The sequence below is a fragment of the Aquarana catesbeiana genome, linkage group LG08, assembly GCF_042186555.1.
Source record: "Aquarana catesbeiana isolate 2022-GZ linkage group LG08, ASM4218655v1, whole genome shotgun sequence".
NCBI classification, from domain to species: Eukaryota; Metazoa; Chordata; class Amphibia; order Anura; family Ranidae; genus Aquarana; species Aquarana catesbeiana.
The window spans coordinates 288,470,153-288,483,276 of NC_133331.1; the positions used below are offsets into that span (position 1 = coordinate 288,470,153).

General features: G+C 40.9%; 1 protein-coding gene across 3 annotated transcripts; it reads right to left on the reverse strand.

The window, feature by feature from the left end:
- Positions 1–1,036: 1,036 nt before the first annotated feature.
- On the reverse strand, positions 1,037–12,776 carry LOC141104733 (uncharacterized). 3 transcript variants are annotated; one of them, XM_073594434.1, is made up of 8 exons: positions 12,645–12,776; positions 8,633–8,785; positions 7,163–7,251; positions 6,937–6,987; positions 6,593–6,668; positions 6,400–6,452; positions 5,868–5,967; positions 1,037–4,265 (listed from the first exon to the last, which is right to left on the reverse strand). In XM_073594434.1, the coding sequence occupies exons 2-8, from the start codon at positions 8,661–8,663 to the stop codon at positions 3,664–3,666; spliced, it is 1,002 nt and encodes a 333-aa protein (XP_073450535.1). In that variant the 5' UTR covers positions 8,664–8,785; positions 12,645–12,776; the 3' UTR covers positions 1,037–3,663. The 3 variants fall into 3 exon arrangements, with proteins under 3 accessions (XP_073450535.1, XP_073450534.1, XP_073450536.1); XM_073594433.1 differs by having other exon boundaries at positions 6,937–6,990; XM_073594435.1 differs by lacking the exon at positions 6,937–6,987.
- Positions 12,777–13,124: the final 348 nt, after the last annotated feature.

Genomic DNA, 13,124 nt, shown 5'->3' on the forward strand with positions numbered 1-13,124 from the left:
CACCAATGTAAAGGAGAAACTTCTCACTGATCACCAATGTAAGCGAGCACTTCTCCGCTGGAGGGGTCCTTCTCCACTGATGGCCAATGTAAGGGGGCACGTCTACACTTACCACCAATTTAAGGGAACTCTTGTCCACTGACCACCAATGTAAAAGCGTTTCTCCACTGGGGTATGTGAGCATTCATATTTGATTGGTTTTAACTCAGCAATGGCTCATGAGGGAGGCTAAGCACGTGGTCCCATCTTTAAAACAGACTTTAATGTATGGGCTCTACTGACTGGGAAGCAGGTGGGAAAAAAAGAGGGGGCTACAGAGAAACATGGCATGGAAAGTAAAGCTCTCTGTGACATTGTTTATCCAGCTTCCTCTCTGTTGTCCATCATCTTTGCCCATCAGTTCTTCAGCACGCCCAAGCCTCAAACTTACCATCTAGGTCAGGGGTCTCCAAACATTTTAAACAAAGGGCCAGTTTACTGTCCTTCAGACCTTGGGGAGGAGTAGTGCCCCATCTTTGGTGTCAGTGGGAGGAATAGTGCCCCATTGTTGGTGTCATCGTTCTGTCCCAGAGCAGTAAGTCCATATATTCTATGAAGTTCTATGATGATCTATAGGATGAAATTTTAACAACTGTATAGGAACTTTAAGGTATCATTTGCTCTGTTGTCCTGAGAAGCTGGATGGAGGAGGGAAGGAGCTACAGATAAACCAAATTTGGTCTCATGTCTCTATCTTCTACCAGTTTCCAATCAGAAGCTCCATCTCTGCCCATGAGCTTCCCTTAAGACGATTGTCAACATATCTTTTAGTTCCCCCACAATGACGAACATACAAGTTTACCGTTGGATATCATTTACCAAAACCCTACCTTTATACTACCCTTTTTTCTTTGACATTATACTGTATCTTCTAAACAGATCCTTTATAAGCGTGAAGTTACTTCCCACTGATGCTGGGTCGATCTAACCACTGCCTCATACAAAAGTTATTGCCCACATGTGATGTCACCAAACATACCACCAAGGACACTGTACATCGTTGAACAATCAGCTTTATAAAAGAAAAGAGAAAAGCTTCTCAGAGCAGATTGTGATATTTGTGGGTGAAGATAGGTTTATTGTGCTAGTTTCCTGAGGAACTGATGGGTAGGAAGAGGGGGCTTCAGAGGAACAAATCTCAATGGTCCTATGTGACGTTCTCATTTGCCTCTCAAGAGCTTCTCCTCTCCAACTTCTCCTTCCTACCTCTGATGTAGTGATAATGATACAGGCTAAAGGGTAGGGCATCTTTTAGGTGTCAGTGTCAACACTTCTGATTCCTATGGTCTTCTGTGACTTTCTCCCGGGAGTTCCATCTTTCCCCATGTGTTCCACAGAACGCTAGTGTCATCTAGCTAGCAGTGCCAACCCTTCCCTTTCCCATTGTCTCCTGTGACTTTCTCTCAGGAGCTCCATCCCCTCCCATGGATTCCTCAGAGCACCAGTGCCACCTTCTCTTCCACTAGTTGTGCCACAGTAACAAGCATACAGGTTAAGGATGGGGGTTCTTTAAACAAGGAGAGCCCACCCTTCTCTTTCTGATGGTTCCTTGTGACTTTTTCTCTCCCTCTCAGAAGCTCCATCTATGCTCATAGGCTCCTCAACAGACCAGGACAAACTTTTCTTCTCCTCGCTCTGAAACAGTAGTTAGCATACAGGTTATGGGGTGTGACTTTCTATTAGGAGGGTTATCTCCTCCCATGGGTTCCTCAGCACACCAATGCCAACTCTTCTCTTAATTCTAAAATAATAACAGGAATAAAGGCTAAGAGTAGGGCACCATTTCTCCCAGGAGCACCGTCTTTCCCCAAGGCTTCCCCAGAATGCTAGTTTTAGCTAGCTAGAAGGGTCAACCCTGCCCTTTTCCTATTGTCTCCTGTGACTTTCTCCCAGGAGCTCCATCTCTTCCCATGGATTCCTCAGAACAACAGTTCCAACATCTCTTCTTTTAATTCTGCCACAATAACAAGCATACAGGGTGGGGCATCATTAAAAATGAGTGCCTGCTCTTCTCTTTCTTAAGGTCCCCTGTGACTTTTTCCCATTAGGAGCTCCATGTCTGCCCATGCGTTCCTCAGAACACCAGTGGCAACTGTTCCTTTCCTAGCGCTGCCATGGTTAATAGTATACAGGTTACGAGGTAAAACATCATGTTAAAAAGCAGTGCCCACCTTTCCCTTTCCAATGGTCTCCTATGACTTTCTCAAAGGAGCTCCATCTCCTCCCATGGGTTCCTCAGAACACCAATGCCAACCTTTCTCTTAATTCTAATACAATGAAAAGCAGAAAAAAGTAGGCCATCATTTATCCCAGGAACGCCACCTTTCCCCATAGCTTCCCCAGAACGCTAGTGTCAGCTAGTTAGCAGCGCCAACCCTTCCCTTTCCCATTGTCTCCTGTGACTTTCTCACAGGAGCTCCATCTCTTTCCATGGATTCCTCAGAACACCAGTGGCATCTTCTCTCCTCTTAATTCTTTCACAAGAACAAGCATACAGGTTGGGGGTTTGGCATACATAAAAAGGAGTGCTCACCCTTCTATTTCTCCAGGTCTCTTGTGAATGAAGTCCCTCTCAGGAGCTCCATATCCATCCATGGGTTCCTCAGCACACCAATAACAACTTTTCCTTTCCTAGTGCCACAGTAATTAGCATACAAGTTATGGGGTGGGATCGTTTAAAAAAAAGCAGTGCCCACCATTCCCTCTCCCTGTAACTTTATCAGAGAAGCTCTATCTCCTCACATGGGTTCCTTAAAATGCCAATGCCAACCATTCCCTTAATTCTAATACAATAACAAGCATAGGCATAATTTCTCCCAAGAGTGCCATCTTTACCCATGGGTTCCCCGGAACACTAGTGTCAGCTAGCTAAAAGTGCCAACCCTTCCCTTTTTCCATGGTCTCCTGTGACTTTTTCCCAGGAGCTCCATCTCTTCCCATGAATTCCTCAGAGCACCAGTGCCAACCCTTCTTCTCTTAATTCTGCCACAGTAGCAAGCATATGACTTGGGGGTTTGGCATCAATAAAAAGGAGTGCCCATCCTTCTCCTTCTCACAGGTATCCTGTGACTTTTTCCTTTTAAGTCCCTCTCAGGAGCTCCAAATCGACCCATGGGTTCCTCGGCACAACAATGGCAACTTTTCCTTTCCTAGCATTGCCACAGTAACTAGCATACAGGGTTTGGGTGCAGCATAATTTAAAAAAAGGCAGTGCCCACTAATCCCCTTTCCCATGGTCTCCTATGACTTTCTCTGAAGAGCTCTATCTCTTCCCATCGATTCCTCAGAACACCAATGCCAACTTTTCTCTTAATTCTAATACAATAACAAGCATCAAAGTTAAGAGTACGGCATAATTTCTCCAAGGAGCGCCATCTTTCCCCATAGGTTCCTCAGAACGCTAACATCTCAGAGTTATCACCCACTTCTGCCATGGTGACAAGTATACAAGACAGGGGTGTGAGTTAAACTTTTATGGATCCTAAAAACAATTGAGTAGTGTCCCTTCCTGTCCTCTTTTAGCATCTTGGCAGCTGAACAGCGTCAAGAGCGACAGCGGCAAGAGCGTGTGCTGAAGCACAAGTCTTTTCCTGCTGTTACCGTCTGGTCCTGCCACTGTCACTCTCAGCTTGAAAAAGGCTTCTCTGCACTGTGGACCCTCTGATGGATGACCAGACTGGACCTTAACATAAAAAAGTCTCCACAATCCGGGCATGTGTAGCGCCGAAAGCCTTTGTGAGTCTTCCTGTGGTTAACCAGGTGCGACTGTCTAATAAAATTGGCGCCGCATTCAGGGCAAGAGAAAGGCTCGTTTTCAGCATGGAACTTCTGGTGCATCACCAAGCTCTGCTTCTGTGCGTACTCTTTGCCGCACTCAGTGCATTTATATGGCTTCTCGCCTGTGTGGAGCCGCTGGTGTCGCAGATAGTTCGCCTTCTGGATAAACTGTTTGCCGCACTCGGAGCAAGAATACGGCTTCTCCCCCGAATGGATACGTCGGTGGAGAACAAGGCTGGACTTGTGTTTGAAGAACCCGCCACACTCGGCGCATGAAAACGGCTTATCGCCTGTCAAAGTATGGTGGTTGATGGTCAGGATCTTTGGGCTCGTCATAGGTTCGGCGCCCCATCCTGAGACATCTTCTGATTTCCACACAGACAGGCGCTCTTTGGATTTGGTGTCGTTTGCTGTCCTGTAGTCTTGAGGATTCTTTATCTGAAGGTCAACTGGAATACAGAAGATAAGATTAACTTAAAGCGGGGTTCCACCCAAATTTTGAACATTATCTCTATGCATTCTCTTCCTTGCCTAGATGCTGACATGCTGTGTAAAAAAATTTAAATCGCCGTAATTACCTTTTTTTTCCTAATCTTCTTAGCACTTCCTGGTTTTCCTTCCATGGGAGTAGGCGTGTTTCTAGCCTCTCCCAGACCTCCCACAGTCCCCTGGGAGCTAGTCTCAGGCTTCCCAGCATGCATTGTGCAACAGTGTCATCACAACATCTCGGTGAATGCTGGGAGCACAGCATTCACCGCATCCAGGAAATACATGCTTGTGGGCTTCACGTGCCCACAATGAAGATGGAAACCGCCTTCAGTGAATTTTATAAGTTATTCTTTACAACGAAATCGGACACAGGCAGACTTATTACACAGAACATGTGAGTAGATAATCATGAGAAGAAAAGTTTGTGAATGAACTCCAAAAAAAGAAAAACGATAGATAGGTGGACCCCCGCTTTAAGTGCAAAACCCCATCAGAAATCCCCTCTTCACATCAGAAGTCTCCCATCACAACAGAGTCCCCTTTTCACATCAAAAGCCTCCCCATCAGATCAGAAGTCCCCCATCGCACCAGAGTCCCCCATCACACATCAGAAGCCACCCCATCAGATCAGAGTCCCCCCTGCACACCAGAAGTCCCCCCATCACACCAGAGCCCCCCCATTACACCAGAGTCCTCCTTTCACATCAGAAGCCACCCCATCAGAGTCCCCCTGCACATTAGAAGTCCCCCATCACACCACAGTCCCCCCCCATCCACACCAAAGACCCCCCCCTATCACACCAGAGGCTCCCTTGACACCAGAGTCCCCCCCCTTTACACCAGAAACCTCCCCTTCACATTAAAAGTCCTTCCGTCATATCAGAGTCCCCATTTTACATCAGAAGATCCCTACCTCCCATCATATCATATCATATTCCTTACATCAAGGTCTCCATCAGAAGTGGAGACCAACTGATCTGAATCAACAGTCTACGTCATGGACCCTAGCTGTGGGCCAGATAGAATCTTGTAGCGGGCCAGATGCGGCCCAATGGAGTCCCTTGCTTTAGAGCCTCGCTGATGGATCTGTAAAAGATGATGTCTGGCCAGTGCTCCAGGGATCGGGGTGTGACATGTGATCATGGAGTTTACTGATTGGACCAATAGGTTGGAGCAGGATTTGGTGCTCCTCTAAACATCATCCTCTATTGTAGCTGAATATCGTAAGATGAACATCAAGTGAACCTGTCCTGGGCTAAAATCCAAGTAATAATAGTGATAAATTACAGTGACCTTGTGATGCATGGGGGTCAAGGCTTATTATCAGAAAGGGGACAGGGGTGGGACTTAATAATGGGCAGAGATCAAGGTTTCTTAATTCTGTACTAGCCAACAAAGGCCATTGACTCCTATGTCCTGTATGCAGTTCCTCCCCTAAGCAGCAGAAGGCTGAATCAGAACTCCCGTAATGGTGGTCCTCACAGGCGGGTCCCCACACAATTATTATCCATCTGACCAATCAGAACATGACTGAGTATGCGCCCAGCTCTGCCCTCATTTACCTGGTGTGATGTCTGTAACTTCTTCCTTTTTGATCACCGCCTCTTCCTCCTCCTCAGTCTCTGATTTGATGATGACATTCAGACCCATGGGGGTTTCACCCTAAACAACAGAAACTGATCAGTTCAAGTATTAAAGGGGACCAGTCACAATGTAAGTAAGCACAATGGGTTAGGTCATTGTGCCAAATATCTGGTTTACATGAACCAAAAACAAACCCATAATTGTCTTAGCAGACATAACATCTGAAAGTTGAAATGAGACTTGCAGTGGGAGTGGTTGCTATATAAAGAGGCAGGCAGAAGGAATAACAGGAAAGACAAAGCTGAGGGTTGACATCAGCAGCCCCGGTGACATTCACTCATACCCCAGGAGCAGGCAAGAGCCTGGGCAGTGCCAGGGAGTCTGATAGCCCGCCGGCATAGAATACTGTGGAAACCCTCCCCATATTATGCAGTCATATAGCACAACAGAGGTGGAGGTAGAAAAGTGTGAGCAGAGCAGGAAATGGGTGAAAGCTCCTCTGACATCTACCTCATCATCCTCCTTTTCTTCCGCCTCCTCCTCTGGATCTCCATCAGGCTCATCTAAAATATAAAATGAGAGTCAGAGATGGAAATGATAGATAGATAGATAGATAGATAGATAGATAGATAGATAGATAGATAGATAGATAGATAGATAGATAGATAGATAGATAGATAGTACACAATCCCTCTACACACACCTTGCCCGGTATCAATAGGAACTTCCTCCTCTTCCTCCTTAAAGTAGGACTCCACCATTACCATGTTCAGTTTTTTCTGCCAGACAATACAAATACCAGAGAGAGAGAGAGAGAAATGAGAGTGGAACCTTCGGGAACCCCATAGCAATGCAAAGAAACTCAACCTGCCACTAAGACCCCCCCCACTTCCCGACACCGCCTTCTCCATGCTGCTCAGAGACCAGGAATATCCAGCAATGCGGTGCCCAGGTGAGCGCTAGAAAGGGACGCGGTTTGGCTGAGCAATAAAGGGGGATCAGAAGATGGAAGACATTGGGCTGACAGCACTGTGCAAAGCAACAAACCTTGATTGGCTGGCAGTACTGTCCCTTCCTCTCCCAGAATTCAGGCCTGCACTGCTAAAAATTAAAAAAAAGCTAATATGTATTCAGGTTGAAATATTTATACTAGCTGTAATCATTTTTTGTAATAGATACATAATAGTGATTTTTTATATCCCTTAGGAGTTCAGCATAATTACATCTAATAAAAAAAATATTTTTATATTCAGTATTTTCTAATGGAACGTACCAGATTTTCCCTTCCTACTTCCTGTGGTGAATCCCGGGAATGCAGAGGACGGGGACATCTCTCTGGTGGGTTCCCATTACTGGATCCATCTGTAGGAAACACACACACTGACTAAATACTGTACATTGTTTCTATGTCTTTATAGCAGAGGATGTGTGTATCTTGGTGGATCCTCAATACTCTTCTCTCCTTTACAAGAAATAAAAGTCTCCTCTTACCCGGTGATGTGAGGGCCAGCTGGCTCACCATTATGACCCCCTTGTAGAGATGCTTGTGTCCTTCTATATACTCCCACTCCTCCATGGAGAAATAGACAGTGATATCCTGACACCTTATAGGAACCTGAGATACTATATCTTTATATTAGTGGATGTATATATCTAGGTGGATCCTCAATACAAGAAATGGAAGTCTCCTCTTACCCGGTGATGTGAGGAATGTCTGGCTTGCCATAATGACGTCCTTGTAGAGATCCTTGTGTCCTTCTAAATACTCCCACTCCTCCATGGAGAAATAGACAGTGACATCTTGACACCTTATAGCAGTGATGGTGAACCTTGGCAACCCAGATGTTTTGGAACTACATTTCCCATGAAGCTCAACTACAATACAGAGTGCTTGAGCATCATGGGAAATGTATTTCCAAAACATCTGGGATGCCAAGGTTCCCCATCACATGTCCTTATATCAGAGGATGAATCTATGTGGATCCTCAATACTAGAAATGGAAGTCTCCTCTTACCCGGTGATGTGATGGCCAGCTGGCTCACCATTATGACCTCCTTGTAGAGATTCTTGTGTCCTTCTATATACTCCCACTCCTCCATGGAGAAATAGACAGTGACATCCTGACACCTTATAGCAGTGATGGTGAACGATGGCAACCCAGATGTTTTGGAACTACATTTCCCATGAAGCTCAACTACAATACAGAGTGCTTGAGCATCATGGGAAATGTATTTCCAAACATCTGGGATGCCAAAGTTCCCCATCACATATCCTTATATCAGAGGATGAATCTATGTGGATCCTCAATACAAGAAATGGAAGTCTCCTCTTACCCCATGACGTGAGAGCCAGCTGGCTCGCCAATATGAAATTCCTTTCGGGAGATCCTTGTCTCCTTCTAAATACTCCCACTCCTCCATGGAGAAATAGACAATGATATCCTGACACTTTATAGGAACTTGACATACTAAATCTTTATATTAGAGGATGTGTATATCTAGGTGGATCCTTAATACAAGAAATGGAAGTCTCCTCTTACCCGGTGATGTGAGGACTTTCTGGTTTGCCATAATGACATCCTTGTAGAGATCATTGTGTCCTTCTAAATACTTCCACTTCTCCATGGAGAAATAGACAGTGACATCCTGACACCTTATAGGAACCTGACATACTATATCCTTATATCAAAGTATGTTTGTATCTAGGTGGATCCCAATACAAGAAATGGAAGTCTCCTCTTACCAGTTGATGTGAGGGCCGGCTGGCTCGCCATAATGAGGTCCTTCTACAGATCCTTGTGTCCTTCTAAATATTCCAACTCCTCCATGGATGGCAACACCGCACCATCCCACGCAATGACATCATCACCAGATTTATTTCATGAGGGGCGGGGGCCTGTAAGACACACAGGGGCTGAGTGAAAGTGTTGGCCTATGGATTATGTTGTCCTCATCTAGTGTGTAGGGGATGGCAGTGAAGGAACACAAAGGAGGACTACAAGGGTTTAAACTGAGCCCAGTGCTACCTGATGATCTATACGGACTATGGGGCAGTTTTAAAGATTCCCTGAAGAAGAAGACTAATAAAGTGCATCCAAACCCAGAAACTAAAGGGTGATATATTGTAGCTTATCAGTCCTTGGATGGGTGGAATCTGCTTTTTTTTTCTTTATTTGTATCTAGTGATTCTGCCAGTAACACACTTCCTGTCCCAGAATGACAACGCTCACTCCCTGTACTCTATAGATAAAGGAGCAGTGTTGTTGCCCAAGGACAGGAACTACAATCCACCCTTTCCACCCATTCCCCCCACCAAAATAGTGGTTGGAAATGGCTGTATCTGGCTGATTTCCTATTTCGGTGGGCATCATTTATCATGATTGACATGGATCTGAATCATTGCATGACATGATTTAAATCCTGGGTCTTTTTTTCATTTTTTTTTTAAAGGACTTGTCCAAAACGGTGTGTTTTTTAATTTATTTTTCAATTTTGTTGTGAACGAGTAGGGGTGCTATGCAACCCCTACTCATTTACACGGTGAGGGGTTGAATCTAGGGGGCCTGCAGATTCCATTAGGCCCCTGCCCACAGGCACCCACAACGAATGGGCCAGGGTTGTGGGGACGAGGCCCTTGTCTTCATCACAAGGTGTTTTACTGGAGGGTCCCCTCTGGCAAGGTCCCTGCCGCATGTTGAGGGTATGTGGTCTAGTATGGTTCTGGGGGGAACCAAAACTCTCGCCTTCCCCTCTACTTCTTGGGATGCATACTCAGATAAAGGTCAGGGGTGGAGTTTTTGGGGGGGGCCACACACATTTTTTTTTTTTTGTGTAGGGTTCCCCCTTGAACTCCTTATCAGACCTGAAGGGTCTGGTATGGAATTTCAAGAGGACCCCACGCTGTTTTGCAAGGGGTCCCCCTTTAAATTCCAGACCCAGTCATGCCAAGCCCGAAAGACCTGAAATGAATTATGGGGGGAAACCCAGTGGAAGAAGGAAGCGGTCATAGATAACAGAGGGAGAAAAAACGGTTACAATCTATGATGTTCGGTCTAAACTGGGGGGGGGGGGGCCTCATCCCTACTGGTAATAATAAAAATAATACAGGAAGACATATGATGATGTGTTGAGGGTGACTTGTAATAATAATAAAAATAATAATGGTAGAAGGTGTTGGAGGTGATCAGTATCCGTGATAATAGAAGTTACACCGTGAGGTATTATGGGGTGATCATAATAATAGAGATCAGCGATATCAGTGTTGTGACCTTTAATAATAATAATAATAATAATAATCAGTGATTATTAATGATAATGATAATAGTGATATTAAAAATAATATTAATTATAGTAATAATGATAATCAGTGATAATAATAGTGATCAGTGATAATAATAGTAGTGATTAGCAATAATAATAATGGTGATAAGTAATAATAATAATAGTAATATTAATCAATAATAATCAGCAATGATAATAATAATAATGGTGATAGGTAATAATAATACAAATAATTAATAAAGGTGATCAGTGATGGTAATGGTGATCAGTGATAATAATAATCAGTGATGATGATGATAATAATAACATGAATATTGATCAGTAATAATAATAATGATGATCAGTAATAATAGTATCAGCAATGATAATAATAATAATAAAAATAATAATAATAATAGTGATCAGTAATAATAATCAGCAATGATAATAATAATAATGGTGATTGGTAATAATAATAAAAATAATAATAATCAGTGATGGTAATAATAATAATACTGGTGATCAGTAATTACATTAAAAATAATAATAGTGATTAGTGATAATAATAATCAGTGATTAAGGTTGATAATAATGTGAAAATTGATCAGTAGTAATAATAATAATATTAATGGTGATCAGTAATAATAATAATCAGCAATGATAATAATAATGGTGATTGGTAATTATATTAAAAATAATAATGGTGATTAGTGATAATAATAATCAGTGATTAAGGTTGATAATAATAATATGAATATTGATCAGTAATAATAATAATGGTGATCAGTAATAATAAAAATAATCAACAATGATAATAATAATAATGGTGATCGGTAATTATTTTAAAGATAATTATGGTGATTAGTGATAATAATAATAATGGTGATTGGTAATAATAATAATAATAATAATCAGTGATGGTAATAATAATAATAATGGTGATCAGTAATTAAATGAAAAATAATATTAGTGATAATAATAATCAGTGATTACGGTTGATAATAATAATAGGAATATTGATCAGTAATAATAATAATAATAATAATAATATTAATAATAATGGTGATCAGTAATAATAATAATCAGCAATAATAATAATATTAATGGTGATTGGTAATTATATTAAAAATAATAATGGTGATTAGTGATAATAATAATATGCATATTGATCAGTAATAATAATAATAATAATGGTGATCAGTAATAATAATAATCAGCAATGATAATAATAATAATGGTGATCGGTAATTATTTTAAAGATAATTATGGTGATTAGTGATAATAATAATAATAATGGTGATTGGTAATAATAATAATAATAATAATAATCAGTGATGGTAATAATAATAATAATGGTGATCAGTAATTAAATGAAAAATAATATTAGCGATAATAATAATCAGTGATTACGGCTGATAATAATAATAGGAATATTGATCAGTAATAATAATAATAATAATAATATTAATAACAATGGTGATCAGTAATAATAATAATCAGCAATAATAATAATATTAATGGTGATTGGTAATTATATTAAAAATAATAATGGTGATTAGTGATAATAATAATATGCATATTGATCAGTAATAATAATAATAATAATGGTGATCAGTAATAATAATAATCAGCAATGATAATAATAATAATGGTGATCGGTAATTATTTTAAAGATAATTATGGTGATTAGTGATAATAATAATAATGGTGATTGGTAATAATAATAAAAATAATAATAATCAGTGATGGTAATAATAACAATGGTGATCAGTAATTAAATGAAAAATAATATTAGTGATAATAATAATCCGTGATTAAGGTTGATAATAATAATATGAATATTGATCAGTAATAATAATAATATTAATAATAGTGGTGATCAGTAATAATAATAATCAGCAATGATAATAATATTAATGGTGATCAGTAATTATATTAAAAATAATAATGGTGATTAGTGATGATAATAATAATAATGATCAGTAATTATGATAATGATATTGGCGATTGGTAATAATATTAATGGTGATCAGTAATAGCAAATAATAATGACAAACAAAAATGATAATAATAATAATAGTGATGAGAAATAATAATATGAATAATAATGATGATAATAAGGAGTGCTGTGTTGTGGGGTGATCAGTGATGGTAATAATATGAATATTGATTATTAATAATAATAATAATAATAATAATAATAATAATAATAATAATAATAATAATAATAATCAGCAATGATAATAATGGTGATTGATAATAATAAAAAAAATAATAGTGATCAATTATAATACTAACAATAATAATAACAAGTGATAATAATAATATGAATATTGATCAGTAATCCTGATATTGGTAATAATAAAGATGATTGATGATAAGGAGTGATCAGTGATGATGATCGGGGACACAGTGCTGTGTTATGGGGAGATCGGTGGGGATGATCGGTGTCGGGGATGATCAGATGATGATGACGGTCCCCCTCCCCCCCTTACCCCGGTGTGTATATATATATAAATATATACAGCTCCCCCAGTGACGTCACTCTCCGTTCTACACGCCGGACACTTCCGATCATTGTGAGGTGGGCGGGCCGGGGAGAGACGGCAATAGTGGGCGGGCCGGGGAGGGAGGGCGCTCTGCGCATGTGCGTGAGAGATGAGAGCCTAGAGAGGGAGGAGGCGGGGGAGTGATGACATCACACCAGAAGAGGGAACCTCCATTGTGACAACACTGATCTCTCTCTCTATATATATACACAGTGGTGATCTCTACACCGATCAGCCATAACACTATAACAGGATGAGTGAATACTGCTGGTAATATCTGGTTACTATGACATCTGGAAGTGGGTGGGATGTATAAGATAGCAGGTGAACATGTTGTCCCTGAAGTTGATTTGGTGAATTGAGAAGTAATGTCCCTGGCAGTGTGTTGTGTACGGTGGGGCTCTCAGGATGTCCATACTGATCTGC